The 24,336-nt window shown below is 38.4% G+C and overlaps 1 protein-coding gene across 4 annotated transcripts in view; it reads left to right on the forward strand.

Moving 5' to 3' along the window:
- The window catches only part of BCAR3 (BCAR3 adaptor protein, NSP family member), a 60,985-nt gene that overhangs the window by 20,623 nt on the left and 16,026 nt on the right, over positions 1-24,336 (forward strand). For 3 of the 4 annotated variants that reach the window (XM_058030182.1, XM_058030184.1, XM_058030183.1), the window contains one exon: positions 7,589-7,628. In XM_058030182.1, coding sequence (XP_057886165.1) covers positions 7,589-7,628 — 40 coding nt within the window. Of the gene's footprint in view, positions 1-7,588; positions 7,629-20,241; positions 20,320-24,336 lie in introns of those variants that run through there. The other variant, XM_058030185.1, reaches the window with a different exon arrangement.

A 24,336-nucleotide genomic window follows, 5' to 3' on the forward strand; every position in this document is an offset into this window, starting at 1 on the left:
GGGGGGGGTTTGTTTATGAAATTCAATGTAGTTCTTCAAGTATGAAAATATTTGCAAGATTACCAGGAAGAAGACCAGTGTCTTGGTTCCCTTTTAAATTTTAGGATAAGGTGGGAGGAGTTTTTATAAATGCACAGAATTTTGAAAGTAAAAATAGTTAGTTTTGGTGTAAGGCCTGAAACTACCTCTTAGTGTGAGTTTTGTTTTTAAAAAAACCTGAACCAAAATGTTTATATGTGGTTGTGTTTCTTTAATAAGAGTAACACAAGTGTGTTGAATTTGGGGCTAGTGAATATCTCATTGACTTCTTCCATGCACAGGTTTTTCCAATGGAAGAATTCCTTAGATGTTGCCAGTACTTCATGCTTTTTGTCACAGATTTTCCCATTCTCTCTCTTGTTTGTCCTGTTCACATGTGCACCTGCAGATCTCTGCTGTCTCAGAGGTGGAGCAGAGCTCCCCACTAAAGCTGGGAAATGTTTGTGGTAGAAGGAATGCTGTGTTGGATAAGCAGAGAATAGCTACTGTTATCTGCTTACATTCAGTTTCAAATCCTCTTATCCTTTAACTCCAGGGCTTTGTTCTGTTTTGGCTTGTCTACCTTTTCTTTTTAGCCCTTCTGGCCTTTGTCGGGTTCACATTATTCTGTTGTGAAGTTCTACTTCACCCCTTTGTTCCCATTTGATGCTCACATCCTCTTTCTTTGCTTGGTGGACATAGGCCTGCAGAACCAAGCTCCACTTCTAGATTTTTATGGGGATTTTGGAAGTCTGTCCATGTGGGATCTTCAGAGAGGGAAATGAGGAAAACAGGATTAAATGTTTCAAAAAGAGAGACCATCTCTCCAGCATTAAAGATGAATTAAACCACAGTCCTTCAGCTCAGCTTCTGAGCAGAGGAACTGAAGTTCCTTATGGGATGAACACAGTTGTATCATCATTTGAAATTAATTGTGGGATCATAACCTTATTGTTAATGAACAACTTGCCAGGTAAATTTGAGCCCAAATCCCTCAAAGCCCCTATCAAAATTTGTCAGTGTTGTTTTTCAAAAACTTCCTGAAAACTTTTTTTTTTCTGACTGTTTATTCTTTGAGCAGAGGACACTATATGTGGTGGGAAGTTTCTTGAATTACTCCGTCTGTCACACTCAAAGTTCCTTCCCTGCCTCTGCTGTTTTCTGGTCTCTTTTGTAAGTGTTATGGAGTGCCCTATTAAGTTGTAATAAGGGCTATATTGCTTCCTCATCCAGCCTCCTGTTCATATGTGAGCATTTGATTTCATTTCTGCCCCTTTATGCTCTAAACAGTAGTTAAATGTTACATAGGGGAGCATATTCCTAATGGTGACTTGCCATATCCAATGCAGAGAGGCATCTGATGTGATGAGCTTGCTTAAGTGGGCTGAGGGAACAGACAGGGAGGACAGTTCTTCCTCCCACTATTGTCTTCTTCAGTGCTAAAACCTGGTATTAGTATTCCTATGCTTCAGTCCAAATACACATTCCTGAAAGATCTATTTGCAGGGGGAAAACCATACCTTGTGAAAAAAGTGTACCTAGAGTTAGATGCATTTCAGATTAATAATGAAGACACTGATTCTACTGAACGTTGGTCAGTGGGGTTTTTTTGAATATGCCATATTCATTTAGTAAGTTTATATTGATTTTGAACACCTAAAATTTTGTGGCACTGGATTCAGGATAACTGTACAGCGACTGAAACACTCATTGTAAAGAATTGCCAGCTGAAGATATAAGTCAACAGCACATACATAAAGGCAACAGCACATATATAATCCAGTTTGTAGTTACAGTGTCTGTTTTGGATAAGCAATAGTCTTGCTGCCCAACCATTACTTTCATAGAATAGGTCTTGGGATAAAAGATTTAAGAAGTGCTTTGAAGGACAGAGTTTTTTGTCTTTGGTAGGCCTAAATGTTAAGGAAAATAGAGGAAAAAGAAGAGATGGCTAGTCTGAGCTTTTGACCAGGTTGTAGAGACTGGTACTGTGTGTGGTGCAGAAAGAGAAATTCTTCCGGAAAAGGTTAAAAAAATGGTGTCGATTTTTCTGCTGCAATAGGTTAACTGGAGCAAGTTAGAGGGATCCAGATTGAAGTGGTAAATGTAAATAGCTGCAACATTATCTCTGCTGGGGCATTCTGAACAAATAGGATTGAGATTTTATTTAATCCAAGGAAAAGTACATTGGATCTCTTCTGGAGTTTTAATTACTGGAGTCCCTGCTGTTCCTGTGTGAGCTGCAGGTCATCACACAGTTAGTCATAGCAGTTTGCACTTGTTTCCACTGGTGTTGGAATGAGTCATGTCCATGGTTCTGTGCAGCTGGAGGCAGAAGGGTGGAATGCCCTCAGGAATGCAGCAGAAGTGCGTGTGTGAAGCAGAAGCTGCTGGGGGATAAAATCAGTGGATCTTTTGCTCTAGTTTGCAGTACAAATAAAATCAGTCTGTGCTGCATACACTGAAACATGCCATGTCCAGCATGCTCCAACTTGCACCTTCATACTTCAGTAGTGTGTATTTCAAACATCTACAGAGATGGAGAGATTTCAAAGACACAAACTGAAGAAGGCATGTGATCCATCTGATCATTTTACAGCAGTTCTGTCTGTGGTAGCAGCCATGCAGCAGCTTGGTACATTTTCAGGGTCTCAGGCTCCCTTTGAGCCTCTATTGTCTTCACTCAGATTTGGCATTGGCACTATTGGTGTTGGAGCTATTGAGAAGATAGTTCTCATTATTTCTCTTTCAATGGGGTAAAAAAGAAAATGTCCCCAGGAAAAGTCCCTTTAAAATAAATGGACAAATATATTTTCATATATCGAACACTGGCAATGTGTCCCAATGTTTTTCCCACAGGTACAGCTATAAAAGTGTGAAGTAGCACAAAGCTGACTCAGGGCTAATCAATTTCTAACACTGTAAGAATATTTATATGGGAATTGAATGATAGGGAGGATTTGGGAAATTTGATGATACTGTTGTGTCTGCACTGACTGCACTGCACTGAAATTCTGTTAAAGTTATCATAGCTAATTTATAATTGTAGCTGATTTTTCTGTGAGGATGCCAAGGGCCTGGAAAATGCAGATGCTTCATATGGCTTAGTGTGTAAAGGTCTGCAGGATTTTTTATAGCATCAAGAATGAGAGGAGGTCATGTACAATGTTAGAAAGATGGAGGTTTTCATAGAATCAAACAGCTAAAGATTACAGCATGTCTGCTTAAAGATTTTTTTATTGAAGCAGTCCTATAGAGAACTGTTGGACAAACTGCAGAGTGAAAAACAGATGATGTCTGAGTTACTGAGATTCTGGCTATTCTCTAGCACTCAGTGAACTGAATAATGGGTGTTAGGATTGAACACCAGGATTCAGCTTTTCAGTTCCAGCATTGATTGTGATTATGTAAGAATTTTATCAAATATTTTAGAAGAGTGACTAGTTACCAGCATGTTAAGGTTTTCTTTACCCAGTTTTCATGTTTCGTTGCTCATTGTCTTCAAATCCATGCAGGATTTGAAACTGGCAGTATGACAGTGTTTAGTTTGCCATACCAGAAGTGTGATTCAAGTTGCTTACAGTGATTTTTTTCCCCCCTTCATTTTAGCTAGTGACTGTTCATGGTGGCAACTTCAAAAGGGCCTTTTTTTTTTTTAATCTTTGAATTCTCCCCACACATTTGGCCATTGTTCAGATATGTTGGGAACTAGAGAAATAGCACAGTAACAGCTGAATTCTGTCCCCCTGTCTCATCTCAGTCAGCTCTAGTTATATTTTGAAGGGGTCTTCATACAATGATTATTCCTATTTTCTGGGAAGTTATGTTGTTTCTCAGAGTGGTCAAATGTCTCACTATTTGCTCATAGACAGTCAATGCCAGCCAGGATGACACCAAACACTTCATTGTTGCAGCAAATGTTGCTATGGGGAGATGAAGAGGGAAGCAAAAGAGCAACTTCATGTTTTTTGTTTTCTCGCCTTCATCTCTTTCTGGGCTTGCTGAAGCACCACACTTGTTTGCAAGCTCTGTGTATTTTCTTGGCCATAACAGCAAGAAACACATACATGAAAAAAAAGCACAGAAGAATCTTGATAAGAATCTTGAAACTGGAGTGAAAAGAAATTGCGATCATTTCCAAGGACGACCAGGGACAGATTAAAGGGTTGTATGTCTGCAAGATCAGCCAGCAGTTGAAAAAGGGGTTGTCAGATGTCAGTCTCTAGAGAGAATGTGTTTCTGGCTAGGAAAAGCCTCAGAATCATGAGGGCTAAGATTCTGGTCAGATATTACTGGAGGGGTGTTTTTGCTTCCACAGATTCCACACAGACCTTGTGTGTGTGGAAGAGGCAACAGAGGATTTACACTACTCAGGAGAATGCCTTAATTGCATGTAGCAAGTCAGGTGCTTTTTTTCTTCTTTCTTGTTCCTATGATTAAAAACGTGCTGGAAAGAGATTTTGTTTTGTCATGAAATGAGGTGATAGCAAGAGGTGGCAGCAATAGCAATACCCAAAACAGATGTGGGAGTCTGCTTGCATCCCTCTCATAAATTCCTTTCTGTGGCAGAATGGGTAAAGAACATGAAGCCAATACTGTGTGTCCTACTGCCTACTTACCTCAGCTTGAGGTCTTCTGAAAACTTCTCTGTTCCAGGGACATCATTCTGTTATAAATAGGCTTTTTATGAGAGTGGAAGTAGGTCTTATCTGATTATTAGGAAACCAAAATGCATAATAAAATCCAGTAATAATAAAACTGTGAGCCCACAGTTTACACAGGACTGGTTGACTTATGTGCAGACTCTAATACATCATAAATGTTGTAGGTAAACAGGTGCAAATGAATACAGCTGTAAAGTCAAGCTTTTTATGAAGACAAACATTAGCATTATTTGAAAGGTAATAAAATCTAATGAAAGATAAGAAAATATTGTTGAAACCAACCTTCAGTTAAATCGATTCTAAGAGATGGCAGAACCTGCTGCTCTCTTTCATCTGATCTGTTAGTCATCTGAAAGTATTAATTTTTTTTCTACAGATCTTCTAATATAATAAATGAGAATGTGGGTTCATAATTTTTTAAGATTCTTTGAGAGGGAAAACGAAAAGCAAAAACTTACCTTATATTTTTCTTATCTTCATGACGACATAGATGTCCTTCACTGGTAGCCCATGGCATAAAGAAACATCACTGCCAACAGAGAGCTGAGATTCAGGAGTTAGTTTTATTTGGTTACCTTCTAGTTATTTGGGCTAACTGCTTAATCTGGTTTTCTGTATGTAATGTTGTAGTATTGAGGTGAAGTCAGATGACAGGAAAATGCAGTAGTTAGTCTTTACTGTTAGTTACTACACATCAATGAAAGTCACCATTCCTTGAAAATAACTTCAAAAATTTGCACAAAGATGAACAAGGGAAGATGGGGGAGAGAGAGTGGATCAGCTTGGAGACAGGTCTCTGAGATGAACAGTGCTCCAACATAAACATCTTTCTATATGACTCAGGATGAATGGCAGGATTTTGTACATTTTGTTGTGGGTCTGCTTACCAGATAAAATACTACAGTTCTTATGTGGATACTTGTTACACCATCCATTTCCCAAAGCCAAACATTTTCAAAGCACTTCTGTCACATGGATGCTGAAAGGAATGCAGGTCACTACTTTCTCTGGTTTCTTCTGGATGTCCTGCTTTATATACCAGTAAATAAACTGTTTTGTCTTGAAGCTTTTCTACCTCTTTCCTTTTGCTTTGGCTTGATCTGTCCTAAGAACATTTGCCTGGTAGCAGAAGGTGGAAGGGAGCAGTGGAGTCAGTAGGAAGGCTGTTCTGCAGGAATGCAGACCATAACGAGACACATTCACTGCCAGAGTAAGCGGGTTTGTTCTTTCAGAGTGTGTTGCATATGCTGTGCTGGTAGACCCCTTGTCCTGAAAGATTCCACAGGCAAGTGAAGAACTAAACTGAAAAGTTTTTCAGTAGCATTTGGTACTGGAACAACTTCCCACAGATCGTTTGAATGTGAGAAGAAATCAGGCGTGCTTAATGACTTTGCTGAACTGATTAAAAATGGGATTTTGTTTTCCCCAGTCAAATTGAAAAGTATTGAGAAGAAAAACATCTCTTCTGTTTCAAAGCTTTCTTTTCTTTTTCCTCTGTGCTTCACCCCTGTGTTCTCTGCTATGCTTGCACATGCTTTATGCTCATACAGTTATCAAGTTGATCCTTCTTTGTATATTGCATAGGAAAAAGTTTCAAATGGTCCTAATTCTATTTCCATTGACTCCAGGTTTTTATTCTTTAAAACATCAGCTGAGATGCAATTTGACCCTTGATAAATTCTGAGATAATATGAAACAGCAACACATGATACAGCCTGAACAGTTGAGCACCATCATTTTATGGGGAAGGCTCAGTATTCTGGTATTCTGGATTAAAAGCTGTTAGGGAACCCGACTAAAATTTGAGTATCAAATAATAACATTGTTTCAGATCATATGCAGTTACATTCCAAACAACATGGGGAATTCAGAGACTGTTTTCTGCATTGATTCATTCCAGTGTAACCCAAATTCTACATTTTTGAAGCTGCTTATTTGGTTTCTAGTGTTACATCTTTGCAACAGCTACCACCAAAAAGGATCCTGTTTCTAAATTTATAGAGATCTGTTGTCCACGTAGCAAACTTGATTGCTGCAACAAGTGCCTGATCCCTCTCTAATTTTGCACTGTTTTCATTGTTTGTTGCCTGTTTCATGTTTGTAGTTAAGGGCAGTACCACGTGTGTCATCCCAGCTTCTTAAAAACATCCAGTCATGTCCTGCCAACTCTATTAATCTGCCAGTTCTCAAATAAAAACAAATATACAAAATGCTTTGAAATAGAAATAAAAATAAACATGTATTTTATGGAAAGAGTTTTAACAGTGCAAGGCTCTTCAGTTAGGCTTCAGTGCCCTTTGCCATCTGTCTGTATAGAAAACCTGTGATGAGATTTTTATTTTTAGATTAGAGTAATGACTTGATTATCTGATGTTCAAATAATTGTGATGCTGAAATTATGATTATTTTGAGAACTACTTCTTTGTATGTATAGAAAGTGAATGTAGTACTCTCCACTTCCTCTGAGCAGTGCCCTCCCAGTGCTATCAGAGGCAGTAGCTTAAATGGAAAGACATAAAAGCAAAGAAATAAATTCAAAAGCCATTGAGAGAGCTCTCTTTTAAATTTATTTCAGATACTTTGAGTGGCAAGTAAGTATTCCAGCCATCTGTTGAAATATCAAGATTTCTTTCTTTTTCTTAAAGTGGTGTGAATAATTTTATTTCTCAAATTAAGTACTGTTGGCTCCACTACATGTCCTTCTAAAAGAAACCAGTGATTTATATATTTGTTAAAAATGAGATAGTGTAGGCTATAAAGCTTCAACAAGTTTTAACAAGGATTATAATGTGACCTAGTAGCATATTGCTCATATTAATGCATCTCTTCAGTATGAGGCTATATTTGGACTTACCATTTTTTTGTTTTTCTCGCTGTCCTTCTCTCCCGGCACCATTTCCTTGCAGAGATCAGAATATTCTGGATCCTACATTGGAATATGTCAAGGTAAGGTACTGTTTCTTACCCTCAAAATATTTTATTTGGTCTATACCCAGCACTGATAGAGCATTTCCAGTTATTTGTAGGTAAATAGTGCAAATATCTGTCTTTTGGTACAGAGAAGCTAAATATGGATGTCAAGCTGTTTTCTTACAACTTCAGTGAAATACTTGTGGGCATTGTACTTTGAGTGTAGCTTGCATTTTTACATGGGGCTTCTTTACAGGTACATGGTGACTGCCTAAATTCTTGCTTTGGTTAAAAGGAGATTAAAAGAAGTTGTCTTTTTTGCTTATGGATTTCCGGGGAAGTAAAGAAACACATCTGAAAATATAATAAAAATCTCAAATTTAGGTTTACAGTTTTAGCACTATACTTACCGAAATTACAGGTAAAAATTCACTTCTGGTCCAAGAAGTGGTTGCCATAGGAGACTGTCAGAACAGCTGATGGATTTCTGCTCTGAACAGGTAGTTCAGTGTTGGGAGGTCCCTGGCCTCAGTCCCAGCCTGAAGTTGGGATATGGTAGGGAAGAGAAGGTCAAAAGCCTTCTCAAGAGTGCTGTGGAAGAGGGGATGCCAGAGGCAATAAAATAGTGGACGTGTTAATTGCTGTATTTAATTTACTGTCTCGCACTGTGCTGTACTGAGTATGTTACAGTTTTAATAATGTGACTGAGTGGAAGGCAGAGGTATCATGTGCCAGTTCATCAATATGTGTCTTGTCTTGTTTCAGCAAGTTCTGTATTATAAATGTGGTTTCTGGGCTTTTCTACTTTCCTGGTAGAAGCTTGTCTTGGATTCTTGTCAATAGCAGTGGTGCTAAGCTTAGTTATAAAAGCTTTGATGTTGAGGAGGAAAGCCTGGAGAAAAGAGAGTTATAAGGGAAGAACACAAGGGTTCCCAATCCCTTCTCTTCCCCTTCCTTTTTCAGTTTTTCCTTTCTTATCCCTACCTTTAGTGAACTTCGAGTTTGGATCCTAGTTGAGTGGTTTTATAACAGGAATTATAGACAAGAAATCTCAAACTACAACCATGAAAAATATGCAGAAATTGCTTTCTTATAAATATAACTCCCCAAAACGCTTTTTGTCAGTAAAGTCTTGGTTACTAATAAAACTGCTTCTAAAAATGTGTTCTTACACAGAAATCAGTCAATCATAAGTAAAGGAGGTCTCTCATCAGTTGCCTCTAACTTTTTTTTTTATGAGTTAACCTTAGCTGTAAAAATTGTGGGTAAATTCATACCAACAGGATCTTGGACTCCCTTTGTTGACTTCAGTTTTAGCAAGCATGTGTTCAATGTTTTCTGTAACTTACTGTAAGGTAACTGTTATAAATTTTCCAGATCCTCAAATACATTATGGCAGCAGGTATAAACTGCCGAGCCGGAACCTTCTGAAGCAGAAAAAATCGATTTCTGCAGCAATGTTTATATCACCATTGCTATTTGCACAGGTCTCTTTGGTGTGTAATCTGTACATATGTAGTTTGAGCTAGCAGGTAGGCTTTGACAGATGTTGCTTAAGTAGTAAAAAAATACTTTAAAATGAAAAAGGGATAGTAAGAGAAGAGGGAGAAAAGAGCAAGAGTACTTTTGGGAGTCATATTTTGCTGGTTCAGGATATGAAAATTCTGAGTAGCACATTTATATTTTCTAGTGGACTGGAAAATATAGTTAGTGTTGTCTCTCAACAGAGAAGTGTTGATTTACTGAATGAAAGCACACATAAACTTGGGTATGAAGCATGTGTGATGTATCACTCATACAAAAATACCTCACACTGGAACTAATTGTACATGGTAATTGTGACATCTTGATACACTGATTCTTGTTTCTCTCATGTTGCTATTCAGGCTGGAAAGAGAAGAGAGACTTTGGATTAATTTGCCTTGAAAGAATTACATTATGGTGAAAGTAACACATGGCATGAATTTAAGTTGTGTTAGGGTAGTTTGGCTGCTGGCAATTCTACCCAAGAGTTGCAGTCCCAGGCAAATTGTACTGTGTCAGAGCCCTGAGGGCACTGATTGTTCTCAGGTGTCCTGGCCAGCCTCACTTGGGATTTCACCCACACCCACTTTATCAGGCTGCACAGTCATACCTACTCTTCTTCAAGACAAACAGCTAGTTTTAAACTAGCTAGATTTAAAAAGCAGTTTTACAGAAAGACCTGGGCTCAGAGCAGTGTGCTGGTTTTGGTTGTGTGCTGGTTCACAGTGAGGACATCATCATCTCTGTAGTGACTACAAGCAGATAGACTGTTGGTAAACTTCAGAGCTGAGTGTAGCACTTTGCTTTTTAACAAACCTTTCCTTGCTGAAATCTGGTGACTGAAAGTAGTATAAATAAGTCCTTGTATTCAGAAATACTCTGAACAGAGGAAAGGCAAAATAAATTGGTTTTTTCTGCTGTTTTATTCTGTTCAAGATGCAAGATAGAAAATACTGATCATAATTTTTTAAGAGAATGTTCTCTATAGATGAACTGTGGTTTCTAATTCTTTAAATTACATTGCTCACAAGTTGGAGTTTACTGCGTCTTGAATATTGATGTATTAGTTCATTCAAGATATAAAGAGAGCTAATTATGCAAAAGCAGGTTCTAAGGGGGGATGAAAAATGTACTGATTTGCTGGAGTCTGAGTATACTGAAGTGTCCATATGGCTTCAACTCTTCCTTTGTATTCACAGTGCTGCTGAAACCATGGTCACAGTTAAATGGCTCTTTCAAAAAAACCCTTTGATGGTAGAAGTGAAAACAGGCCAGACTGCTTTGAGTCAGGCTGCTACCCAATTCATGAAAGAGATTCAGGGACACAATAGCACGTTGTACATTCTGTGAGATTTTTACAAGTTTTATGAACCAAATAATAGATCCATTGGTAGCCTCTGCAGGTTCTTCCCACACCCTGAGTCTGCACATCCACAGAACAGATTCCTGCAGTAAGGGAGAAAGAATCAAGTGCTGGCAGATTAGTGTGTGTCAGAGAGCTTTTTGTGAGTCATTTTGATCAAATTCATATGAACCAAAGATAGCTTTCTGTCCCATTTCTATTCACTAGAAATACTTCAGGATCTTTTTATAGAAAGCTGTGCTGTAATCATTGAAGCTATATCGGGATGAAAAGAAAAAAAGAGAGATTTCTCTCTTCCCATCAGGGAAACATTTCAAGCATTTCCTCTGGAAATAGTGCTTAATAATTACAGAAATACATATCAGCAGTAAGTTGATAAATATTACTATGGCCTGAAATTTTGGAGTTATATTTTATTCCATTAGTGGAAAACGTGCAAAATATATGACTGTCTGCTCAGCATGGTCATGAGGGAAGTTTATATTTAGATTCAGACTGGAAAGAACTGTTGCTGGTTTAAGGAAGTTCCAGGTGCAGAAAAAGAGTGTCTTGTGGACTTCTGTTGAAGGATTCTTGCTTGTCTCAGCCCCACAGTATTAATTTTTTTCCCCTATTTTTACTCTTCCTTGGTTTTGTTAGAAAACAAACTGTGATAGAAATTACTGTCATTCATCATGGATTTGGTTAGTGCAATTGAAAATAAAATTCTGATGACATTCCCATGTGTTATCATTATCTCTGGCTTTGCAAAATAGGACAGTATTTTGTGGATTTAATCCAACTTCAGGGAATTTATATCAAGCTATGAGATTTATTGATGAAGTTTGTATAGTTAATTGCACAAATTCATAATATTGTGGATGCCAATCCAATATAGGCATGGGTGTTTGACTCTCACGATTTTACTCACTGAAGATACTATGGTAAGAGTGTGATCAAAAGTAAAGTTATATGTGTGTATGTAAGTTTAGGAAAAAATCTGTGTCAGCATGACAAGTAGCCACAGTTTGGGAAATAATTTTTCCTGATGACAGTGAAATTTCCTTGCAAGTCAGCCTTTTTTTAGACATGGAAATATATCAGAGAAATCCCCACCTCACTGGAGCCCTTGCCAAGTGCAGTGCATTGCTCTCTGCTGTGTGTCACATCCTGCAGAGACTTGCCTGCCACGATGCGAGCTGGGGCTTGTGAGCACAGCATTTGTTGGGTTTCTGCCTTGGCTGACAGCATTAAGTAACAGAGCTGGAGGAATGCCTGCACTAAGGCACCACATGATCAGGAGGTTCTTTTTGAGTCTCTAGGGTGGGTTAAGGACTTCTTTTCCACAACATTTTGCAACTGCAGCAAGGACAGCAGTATCACAGAAGGTGCAGTTATCAGATGGAATGTGTTTTTTTGAGGAGAGAAGCAGTATGCCCATGTGGCCAACTTGGACTTTACACATCTCTGTCACCACGGATTTGTCATCTGACTCAAAGATCATCAGTGATGTCAGTAAGGCTTCAGACAGACACATTTCCTCTTTTTTTATGTTTCTCTGCATAGCAGGAACAGAACCTTCACAAACACTCCACAGTGTATGTAAGCTGTGTGATTCAGACATAAAAGATTCTGTTAGAGCCAATCTAATATTAAATGCATGTAGTCTTCGGTCTCAATGAAACCTTCGGTTTGATTTTTGAAGGGTGGTTGCTGGTTATGCACTGCCCTCTGCTGGAAAAGAAACACTTGACTGGATATTTTTAATCGAGTCGTGGTTATTCAAATCACATTTCATAATAATTTCTTTATAACTCTCATCGGAACCTGACTGTTGGAAGTTGGTTGCTTTTTCTCAAGAGGCATAGAATCAGAAGGGGGGGTGGATTTTTCCCCTTCTCCCTGTCATTAAGTTATAGAAGTCCTCCCCTAGAGGGAAGTCAACAATTTTTTTTTTTGTCAGGGTGCCCCTCAGATTGTCAGAATAGATGTTCTGAGGGCAACTATTTCTTTATGTATGATAATTGTTCCTAAAACAATTTCATCAGCCCAGGAAAAATTTTTTTAAAAGGACTTAAGGAATTATATATATTGTTGAAATTCAGAAGCTCTAAAGTATTTAATTACCCTGAAATCATGGTGGGAATCTTGCCCTGTTCATTTGGAGTCTATCTTATTTGAGATAATGCAGTTATTAATAATTAGTGGTGTAATATAACACCCAAGCTTCAGTATTTTCTCATGTTGAATTTTGTTTGACCAACAGGCTGGTCTCTGAAAATAAGGTTGAGTCAGCAGTTCTGTAATGTGTTGGCTGCAAAGTGATGAATAAAATGTAAGCTGTGCTTCCAGTAAATTATGCAGGAGCTATGATTCTGCAGCTTGGCAAGACAATGCACTCTCAGTCTGCTGTCCTAGTTCATGTTTCCCTAGAGCAGTGAACCCCAACTTAGCCTGTTCCTGTTAGGAGCTATTTGCTCTTTCCCAGCCCCCAGGTCCTGAATGGCTTGGCTAGCTCTAAGATCTGGGTTTTTCTGTGGTTGGTGGGATTTGTGGGTTCTCTTGGTTGGTTGAGGTTTTGGGGTTTTGTGGTTCAGGAGTTAGTGGAGGGAAGTTAGTGTACTGTGAGAAGGAATTTTTTTTTTTTGGTGAATGATAATCCTTATATTAATTGAGCCAAGTGGATCGTGTCTTTCTAATTATTCTGGCCTTCATTACGAAGTCTTTTAGCAGTACGTTCCCCTTTCGTGATGCTAAAATGGAGTTTAGAGTATTTTGCTTATGGGAGCATCTTCTGTAATGCTGAGGGTGCTTTAGTAAGTATAAAATGCTGATAATTCTTAGAGCAGCAAGCATCTTTGTGCATGTTAATGGTTAATCTTACATGTTATCTTACCATGGATTTGACCCAGTTAATGTCTGTATTCTACTTCTGGTATTACTCATTAACTCTCAAGTGATTTCTGGTCTAGAGTCCTCAAAAACCACTACATGAACTAATATTTGAGTTGAAAACTATAAAATTACTTTGCTCTAATTTCCTTGGCACCAATAGTAACACTGGTGGCAGTAGCTACTTAGTTGAACTTCTCAATACCTTTGTTAGAGGATCAGTGACTACTCTCAGGTCTTATTTACAAATGAGAAACATAAGCTGGAAAAGTCTGAATCTGAAACACGGGATAGAAGTCCTGGGGTACAAAAAACTGGTCTTATTTTATCTCTAGTGATCTTGTGAAACTTGTTTTTAAACTAATTACCTGTTTTCTCCACAGTATTAATCCCAGTGGCTCTCACATGCTGAGTTATCACAGAATGGTTTGGGTTAGCAGGGACCTCAGAAGATATCTAGTTACACTCCCCTGCCTTGTGCAGGGGCACCTTTCACTAGACCAGATTTCTCAGGGCCCCATCCACCCTGGCCTTTTGATAATATATCCAAGTCAAAATGTCCATGTCACTGAAAGCAAATGTGGGTATGTGGTGATGTGCATTTATTTGCCAAAGAAATAGGAGGAAAAAGGGGGCTGGTTTATAGCTTTCATCTTTTTGAAGATGGACTAATAGCAAAAGCTATCAGCTGTTTATATTTAACTCCATGCAAACCTTGCTGTTGATTTTTCACTGTCTGTAAGCTCATGAGCCACAAGGGGGAGTGAGAATATAATGTGTGGAAAGCAGATGATGATGAATTTTGTTCATTAAGCATTCTAGATCTCTTACTGATAAAATCTAAAGAGGTAAAGCTCCTCATCTCTCAGAGCTGTGTTTACAGATAATAATTAGAATAAGGCTGGTCCATTGTGTGTGTCTGTCCTGCCTGGTTTTGGAGACACACTGAGATACAGTTCAGCCTGCAGAGAGGGCAGCAGGAGGAGCATTGGGAGGTTGCAGTTGGGATGTCATCTTCTGCTGTGTGCTGGCAAAGGAGCAGGTTCGCCTGACATTTTTGTATGTTGGATAGTTATAGAAAATAAACATCTACACAAATAATGGAGCATAATGTTATGTTGCTTGTCTAGAATACCTAGAGGTCATTTACCTCCATGTCCTCAAATCCTTTTGTTAGTAAAACATTGAATGATTTTTGAAAAGCCAAGCTCTGACAGAGCCCAAGTGACTTGTAACTTTTCTTTCTGAGTGCTGCACATCCAAAATTTACATCCTCTATATAAAAGGGAAGTATTTTAGGCTATTCAGGAATTTTAGATAATTGGCTGATATTTTAAAGTGTCTGCTTACCCTGGAGAAGTAACACTTTTTTTTCATCTTTCCATTATACTTAGAATTGGTTTAAATTTCACACAAACAAGCACTTTACTCTGACAGGACTGGGAAGACTTTCAAATAAAGAAGTCTGAAGTTAACAATTGTCTTAATGCCTTATTTTTATATGCAAGACAGCTCTGGTATGCTGGCCAGCAAAGCTAGTTAGACTAATGACAGCTAAGTCAGCAGGAGAGAGAAGAAGGTATTAGCCATAAACTGTGAAGTAATTCTGAAAGAAAAGGAAATTCATGTATTTTCATAATTTTTTTCCCCAGTCCAAGGAACAAATTGAAGGAATAATAGATGGGACATTATAAAATTATTTCATGTTTGTACGTGGGTTGGCAGACAGTAGGTGGAGCTCCAGAATACATATGCTAGTTTTTGGTAGGCTGAATTAAACCTGCTGGTGGATTCATCATAGGGAAGTGCCTAGCAGGAAAGACAGACTTACTGCCAGATTACTTTGAAAAAATTTGATCTTTCATTACTAAAACATATAAATCTCAAAGGCATTTGGATGTCTTAAAATGCAAATTAAGACCTAGTAGGAAGCTCATAAGCAGGTTGGGCATTTATTTCTTGTACCTGCAGACCTGGGTTTTTATACAAGGCAGATTTTCAAAGAGATTTATTCAAACAGCAGTGTAAACTAAATAGATGCAAATTCTGTTTTCTCACTATTCCTGTACAACTGCAGCTTATTTCTGAGACTGCCTCACGGAACCACGATAGAAAGGAGGAAGAAATTAAGCTGACCTCTCCCACACCACACCTTGCAATGCAAACAAGGGTAATTACAGCTGCAGCTCTATCTGTTGGTTTATGATCAGAAGCTGCACCAACAGCAGCATGCAGGAAGTGAGGTTATCTCGGAGAACATGGAAGAGTCAGTTCTGTTAAGAATTGAGACAGGAATGGTAGGACATGAGCGGGGAGACGGGACTTTGTGTGCCTGTAGACATTTGAATTAGGAACAGATAAAACCTTCTGACAGTGTTGTCATCCCCTTTAATAAGTGTTCAGCTGTAAAGTTGGGCACTACCTGTATATGGAGGCATCTGCCCCCAGAGCTTTGTTAGAGGCAACATGCCATATCTGCAGAACTTACTGCTAAAACCAGCTGGGAGTGGGCATTGTGGAGATGCTTGCATGGACAAATTATTTATCAGTTGCTGCTCGTTTCCTGACTTTTTCTTACATTAAAAAGAACAAACAACTAGTTATGGAAAGAACTCTTACGTATTAATTGAAAAATGTTTCAACTGAGGATTTAAGTTACTTTATTTTCTTTTGTTTTTTTCTTTCAAATTTTATTCCTGTTGTACTTTCTTACAAGCCCAGAGCTGCCATTTTGTAGCCATAGGCACTCAGACCATAGGTCATGCCCTGCGTGTGTAATAGGGACGTGTCCGTGGGACGTCACTCGTTCAGCAGCAGTGCTCAGGGCTGGCTCTGGGCTGGATCTAATCAGATTTGTGCTCTTGACCCTTGTACAGTGCTTCATTCATTTACAGCTGGCTTCCTGCCTGCATTGTTTACTTCTATTTAGTGCAGTCAAATGTAAAGCATTACATGTGTTTCACTGAATATTGTTAGGCTGATTTGAATGCTTAAATGAATAGAGCATTGCAAAGCAAAGTGGCTAACCAGCAATTCCCTCACCTAATTTAGTCTGAAATTATTTCTCTTTCCCTAATATGAAATCACAAATCATCATCATTCTGTATGTGAATTCTAAGCACTCTCATGACCATGACTGATATTTAGTTCAAAATAACCTCTTGTAGCTCTGGAGATTGTTTTGGTAACTTCAGACTGCTTGTGAGTTTTCTAGCATTTATATTCTCAAGCAGTGTGGTTGCTTTACTTGAGCCACTTAGAATCTTGAATCCACTTTGGTTTTTTTCCTTGTTTGTCCAGTAGGATTAAGGCAGCCTAAGAAGATTCCCCATGAGCAGGTTCACACTATCCTGTGTGAACACCTCAAACTCCTGCATATGCAATGTGCTGTGAGCAAGCTGGACACAGTTTAGGTGTGTCAAAGGAACGCTGGGTAATTTAAACTAGACCATGAAACTATCCTAAATAACTTCAGAGGCTTTGTAATAACAGATGGGGTTAGCAGAGACTCCTCAATTTCTGTTCCTAATGGGCTATTAGGAGTTCAACACAGAATATATATTCAAGTGTCCTTGAACTGGCCATGATTTTTATGAACTTAAAAATCCTTTCTTATTAAGCTTCGTTATCAAAGTTATGAAAAAGAATCTAGCCAGCCATCCACAGAAACAGATGAAGGGATTATCAGATAATTTAAGAGTCTAGGAAGAATCTTTGAAAGCTAAGAAATAAAGCTGATTGTTGACCTTTTGGTGCTGGAGAGCATTTAAAATACATCAATAGATGACTTAGCAAAAGGATTGTATTTGATGTTTCTAAGGTACAATAAACAGGTTTGTTTCTCATGTGCAGAGACCTAGAACCCAAAGTACCAGCAAAAAATTTAAGGCCTGGGCAGTGAATATATGACTAAGCCATCCTTTGTTTCTCTGAGTCAATATTTAAAAATGTAAATCCTTAGCTATGTATGAAGCATGACTGGAGCAGCCTGAAGGCTGTCCTCAGTCATGATAGCCATCAGGCAGGACATACCATACTGTCACCCAGAGATTTCTCACATACTCTTTGAGATTCCCTCCTGTAATATTAATTTTCATACTGCTGTATCACAGTGTCTTGCAAAGGTTGTCATCCATTCACTGAGCTATCTAGGCAGAAGTCATACTAACCTTAATAAAAAGAAAAATCCCTTTCGTTTAGTTTTTAAACCATTTAAAATTTACTATTTACTTTTTCCTATCAGTCACACTGTTGATAAAAAGCATCAGCAGCTGCTGTATGAAATTGTACAGCATTCACTTTTAAGGTTCATTATTTCTGGCATTCTCTCAACATACATAATTTTTGATTCTTTATTTCATTGCAGACAGGAAATAAGGAACTGGCAGTTACAATTTCTATTAGACCTGCCACTCCAATCCTCCTTTTTCTGAAAAACTGGGAGCTTTTATTTTTGATGATGGATGAGAACCTTTGTTCAAATTTCAGTGTAGGTTTACACATTGATAGGTCATAGTATTCCTGTCCTTTTTTTCCCAACCCCATTAGAGGATTCCTTTTTGGAACTTCTTACTCTTTTCAGAGCAGAAGTGATCCACCTTATTTGCACTGTTAAGTCAGCTGTTTCTGCTGCCAAAATAGCTAAGTCATCCTCATAGCCCTTCTCGTCACCTACTGTTTGCACTGCTTGTCTTGATAATTTCTGTTCTTGGTCTTGCAAGTGAAACCTTAGTGTGTGATATTAATACTGTCTTGCCAGCATTGTAAAGCAAAAACACCTTGACTCATGCAGTCTTGAATTTCATTTCCCTTTTTATCATCCCTCCCTCCTGCCCTTCCAGTTTTAAAATTGGATTTGGTTGTTACTATGAGAACATTTGATTAATATTCTTTAAAAATACAGTCCTTTATGAGATGTCCTGCCACAGTACCAGAAAATTTCAGTAAAGAAACAGGCATCACAGTTGAGGCTTTTTTGTTTGAAGTTTTGCATGGTATCTTTTAATCTTTTCTTCTCTGGCTACTTGCTAAAGCAATCCTGTGGAGTTCCTCGAAGGGGAAAAATACCTCAAAGTAAATTAAAATACGCTGTAGCACAGTGCAAAAAGAAAAAGAGGGTACTTTCACATTCCTGTTATATTATCTACTCATTCATTGTTTGAGTTGGTCATAAAGTACTCTTCAGCAGGATTTCATCTTCAAAGTCAGTATTTTCAGCTTCTTTTCTGGCCAGTCTTTTTTCTTGCCAGCTTTATTACTTTGCAGTCCATTTAATGTTCTGTTCTTTCACTCCTACCTTGTTTCCCTTTTCTCAGAAGAGTCTCTAGCATAACATCTCCTACACATGGCCAAGTAGTCTGGCTACCTTTCTGAGCATTCTGGGCTTGGTGCTTCACCTGGTGGTAGGTGCCTGCAAACCTTCCGTGATCAGAGAGAACTTCACACATCCCTCTTCTATTTCCTTGTTGTCAACTTTGAGCTTTCCTCTTCTTTTCAGGTAGGCACTCCATCCCATTTTCCTTGAAAGGCAGTGCACATTTTATGTCTTTTCTCAGTGCTGCTGCTTGGTTTGTGCACCAGTTCCTATTGCTGGATGGGCTGAGGGCACTTCCCATTGTTCAGTCAGTGTGGGAAGGAAGTACTCTGTTATTAGGTGAGAGGTACCTTGCAAGTAATACCTGAGGCTATCAATAATTATTTGTGTCCTCCTAATTATGTCATATACTTGTTGCTGGTGAAAAAGACAAGTAACTATTCATTTTAACCACTCCTTGGGATTAATTTATTCCTAATCCAAGATCTAGAATATCTGTGACTTCCATAATTTTTGGTACCACCCCAGTAATAATTGATTTATCTCTGCAAAGTTTCTCATTCTTAAGTGTTACAGGCTCTCTCTCTCAGTCCAGTCCATTTGGTTTCCTTTCACCAGATCTGTTAATTAGGCTGCTATGGAGGTGATGTCTTGTCTCTTACAGTTGTAATTACCCAAGTTGTTTGCCTCTTTTTTGCCCTGGTTCTTGAGAGAGCCCTGAGGTATGTCAGGCAGATTCTTTGCTGATGAGCAGTATGCTGACTGGTCAATAAGCTATGGACTGTGCTGTCCAGGAGAATGGAACCACAGGCATAAATAAACTGCTGCATTTTATTTTGTTGTGGTGCTTACTTTTACTTTGCCAAGTCAGACGTGTTTGTGAATTCAGTTTGTTCTTTCTCAAGCAGTTTGCACAATGCCATGGGACTATCACCAAAATAAAGCTGTCCACTGAGAGTTTTAAATACTGAAGGTACCTTGGTTACCTGACAATGACACTGACAATGTTTACAGGGTTGGTTTCTTGCTATGTTTTTCAAGGACTCTCTGCCAGAAGCTTCCTAATTAAAAATAAACAGACTTACCATTTTCCTTGGTTACCAAAGCTCAGTTCTTACAGTTGTCAAACAGTAATCAACTGCTTTTCCTCTTTTTTTTCTTTTACATGTATATAAATGATGATGCAGGCAGAGATGTTGCTTGATTGAGCTGGAGCAACTGATTAAGCCTTTCTCAGTGCTGGGAGACAGTCAGGTACCGTAACTCATCAAGAAGGGAAGTTTGGCTTGTGCTGATGCCTTAAACGCATCTCTGAGGCAGGGGTGCCAAGCTGGAGGAGTAGGATTTCACTGGTGAGTGGAACAGATCACATGAGGATTCTGGCACTCTCTGGATGGCATGCTGGAAGCCAGCAGTCCCTGAATTGATGGGATCAGCTTCAGCAGTGGGAAGTGTCCCAGACTGATTCGTGAGGAGGGGGATAGGCAGTGGTGACACTGAAGAGCTGAGCCTCAGAGCACTGCTAGTAGTGACTGTTCATCTTCAGTCTGGAGGAACCACAGGCAGCAGAACTGAAAATGCCAAAGGATTATAATGTTTTTCAAATGCTGATTGCAGCACTTTGTTGCTTTTATCATCGTAAGTCTATTATCAGAGTCAAGGTAGGTGATCTTTTTCAACTGCAGTGCTAGTCAGTAACCTTTCAGTTTTTGTTTACAAGTGTTTGTTTTTATACCGTGGTTGGGTACAGAGTGTTTCTCTTTTAAAGAACACCTTTACAATTCACTGTTGTCTCAGAGAGAAGCTTGAACAACTTGCAGTTTTGTGAGTCTGAAGCTGGCTGTCTTTGTGTTTAGGGAGTAAGGGAAAATGCCCTGTAAGGAACTTGCTGAGTAGGATTTTAGCAAATTTTCAAGTTTTCAGAGTTTAACTAATCAGATCATTTGGTTCCCTAACTTTTTTCAACTATATAAGAAAAACACAGGCAATTGTACTCAGGATTGCAGGTGTTTCTTAAATGCTTCAGATAATTTTAGATTTGTCCTTATATTTTAGATATTTTTAAATTGCAAGATACGCAAAGTCATGTGCTCGTAAGAAGGTTTGGGTTGGAATGAGTCTTTGGAGGTCATCTAGTCCAATCCTCCTGCCATGGGCAGGGACATAATTTACTTTAAGCAAAAATGTTCCATATGCCCTGTAAGTAGAGGAAAAGCCTTTATTATAATTTTAAATCACAGTAACAGAAGTGTCTAAGTGACTTGGGAGCTGTTGTCATGTGGGCCACCTAACTACTTTTGATGATCTGTGAGTAACACTTTTAAATGTTTTTATTTAAGATTCACATGTGAATTATTCTTTAACACCGTGGAGCACTTGCAGTGAGGAAGGATGTGAAGGTTGCTGTCTTCTCACCCTGGCTTTCAAATTTTGATGGAAGCACTTAAAAGTTGGGATCAGCTGTCCCCTTCTCTTACCTTCAGTGATTTAGCCTGTCCATTTCTGAAAGTGGGGTGTGGGTCTTGACCTTTTGGGCACTCTGAAAAAATTATTCTGGTCAGATTGACTTCTTCTGACTGGGGCAGATGTCAGAAATTAGTATCACAATAGAGTACTAAAGATGCTTTATTGTGCTGTAGTTGTTTTTCATTCTTGTTTTAAGGCTTAATTCTCCAGTTCTAGAACTTTTTAAATGACATTGAGGTTTATTGTTGGCTGTCACAGCAGTTAGAAAACTTGTTCTTGGCCATGCAGATGCCCTTTATTTAACTTGGCATGGATTTCTAATACCTAAAATAACGGTGCTGTTGCCATGGCAACTTTCCATTTAGTCTAATCCATATAGTCTCTAGAGAAACTGAAACATTAATAGTGTTTGCTGTATGGAGGATGAAAAATAAAACCTTTTATGTAGAAACAAATTACAGTTGGGATCTTTCAAAAATAATGTTCTATTTAAAGAGATTTGCAGCATTTAAAATAGATTTGAATGCATGTGTTCCAGTATGCAGATTTAGCAATAGTTAAATTTGATGAACTGCTATTTGAAGAAGTTTGGATGGTAGGGAACTGGGGTGCATTTGCTGAAGAGAAAGTGGCTGTAGGTATAGAAACAGCAGGTGGTCAAAACAAGTAAGGTCTGAACCTTGGGGCCCATGGTATGGATTCTGTGAAATGCTAGAGGGCGTAGGATGCTATGAACAATAAGATGGTATGAAATAAAGTCATCAGTTTTAAATTTTTTTTATATTATTATTATTGCTATTGACTTTTTTAAAAATCAAGCAAAATCAATTTGTGTAATTAGATGAAGTTAATACTTGGTTTTAATAGTAATTACAAGTGGAATGAAATACCAAATTGATCCATTAATAAACATGCTGAAGTTCTCAACTACCCCTGAGAGATTCAGACATTTTTCTGCATTGAGCTAAATTTTTTATGTTATCCAATTTAATTGAAAGCAGCATGTGGCCAATGTCAGAGATGCCTTGTTGTGTCCCACCTAAGCACAGGAAGCAGTACAGCACTTGAGCACTCATTTTAGTGTGTGAAACTGAGGTCTCAAAAGCAGATATTTGGGTTATTTTCCCATGCATTAATAGAAAATATAATGATCAGTGCATAACATCTGAACTTTGATCAACTCATTATTGAGTCATGATGTGCCAGTACCTTTAATGATCCCATTTGGTTTGTTACAGCCATTTACTGTCAAGGTCAGCTTTTACATTGAGAGAAATAGAGAAACTTCAAGACAAGGGGGCTCCTGTTTGTGGTTAAAAAAGAAGAAAGTGAAGAGAAAATACTAAATTGTGACTTGTGCCACTTCCAAGCCAAAATATTTTTGTTTAAATTTGTGTTTTTTGGAAGAGGAGTAGTAAATTAAGACTAAATCAGTGATAAATGGTGACTTAAAAAATGTGGAGGTCTAAATTAATGAAATCAACTTTGCCACAAGACAGGGGTTTTTTTTTTTAGTACTAGTCAGTATGGTTGTCATGATCAGAGGGGGAAGGGCCTTGAAGTTCAAGTATTTTCATTCTTAATTCTCTGCTATGATTCACCCTCAGCTGAAGCTGCACAAAAAGGGAAAGCCACTCCAGTTCTCAGGACTGCCAAGTGTTAGAACTCGCAGCAGGCTGATGTAGCACATCAGTGAGTAATGCACTAATGCTGTGAATGTGACATGAGTAAGAAGCCTTTTATAAGCAGCTCCTTACTCTAGTGCCATCTCTTATCTTGGGTGAATTGCAAACACTTTTTATAGATAGTAGATCTTAATTAATATTTCTTCAGTGTGCAGTGATCTAAATCTGTTCACTGGCATCCTCAGGCTTCATATATCCAGTTTCAGCATGTGTGTGGAGGCAGTTGGGTTTGATAACACGTGAGTTACATGGAATCACCAGTCAGCATTATCAGTCTGCCTTTCAGTGTTAGATTTGTTATTGTTGGAGAGGGGCAGATGTGAAAAGACTGACTGTTCAAAATTATGTGAAATTTTGTAGCTCCCCGAGCTTTGATTTCCCATTGTCTTGTTGCAGAGTTGGAGTTTTGATGAGTCTTATAATATAAAATTCTTTTCAATTTGCCATGGTATAGTTACCATTTTATATGCCATTTTATAGTTACACTGCAGTAAAAGTTTGATTATCTTCTATCATAAATATGTAGATAGCATAGGGCCCACTGGTGCTCTGCTAGTGACTTCTGTTTGATGGGAATGGGAATATTCTTCAGTAGGCATTTATGTATTTAATTTCTTGATACTACCTATTATTTAGGTATGTCTCAGATTAAAACAACAACAAAAAACCTTATATAATTGCTAATATAATTTACATTTGGAAATGCAAGTCTCTAGGGTCACTGGGTGGAGGATCATGATTTGAATAACACTCAACTCAGTATTTCTCAGGGTCTGTGTTCCAAAAATTAAGCTCTCCTACCTCTGAATATGGTTACAAAGAAATGTGAGGATTTGTTGTAAGTGTAATGGTGTACTGGAAAATGGTTGTTGAATCCACTAGAATTAAGTTTTCCCATTACCTTCACTTAACATTAAACTGATCTTTGTTCTAAAGGTCTTTTTTTAGTTCCCTCATTCTAAATAAGTATCTTGCTTATTAGTTGTCATGGTTTGAGCCCAGCTGGCAGCTGAGCACCACACAGCCACTCACCCACCCCACCCCAGCAGAACGGAGAGGAGAATCAAAACTAAACCTTCTAGGTTGACTAAAGAATAGCTTATTAATTGAAATGAAGTAAAATATAATAATAATAGTAAATAATAATGAAAGAGGAAGAAAACCCAAGTGATGCACAATGCAGTTGTTTACCACCCGCTGACTGATGTCAGACCCCTCTCCCTGAACTCCTATCAGCCCTGCTTCCAGGTAATTCCCCGTTTTATATACTGGGCATGATGTTCTGTGGTGTGCAATGTCCCTTTGGCCAGTTCAGGTCACCTGTCATGTCTGTGCTCCCTCCCAGCTTTTTGTGCACCTCCTCACTGGCACAGCATGAGACACAAAGAAAGTCCTTAACTTAGGATAAACATGACTTAGCAACAATCAAAACATCAGTGTGTTATCAACATTGTTCTCATACTGAATCCAAAACACTGCACTGTACCAGCTACTGAGAAGAAATTAACTCTAGAACAGCCA

Source organism: Melospiza georgiana, chromosome 9, assembly GCF_028018845.1.
Source record: "Melospiza georgiana isolate bMelGeo1 chromosome 9, bMelGeo1.pri, whole genome shotgun sequence".
Taxonomy (NCBI): Eukaryota; Metazoa; Chordata; class Aves; order Passeriformes; family Passerellidae; genus Melospiza; species Melospiza georgiana.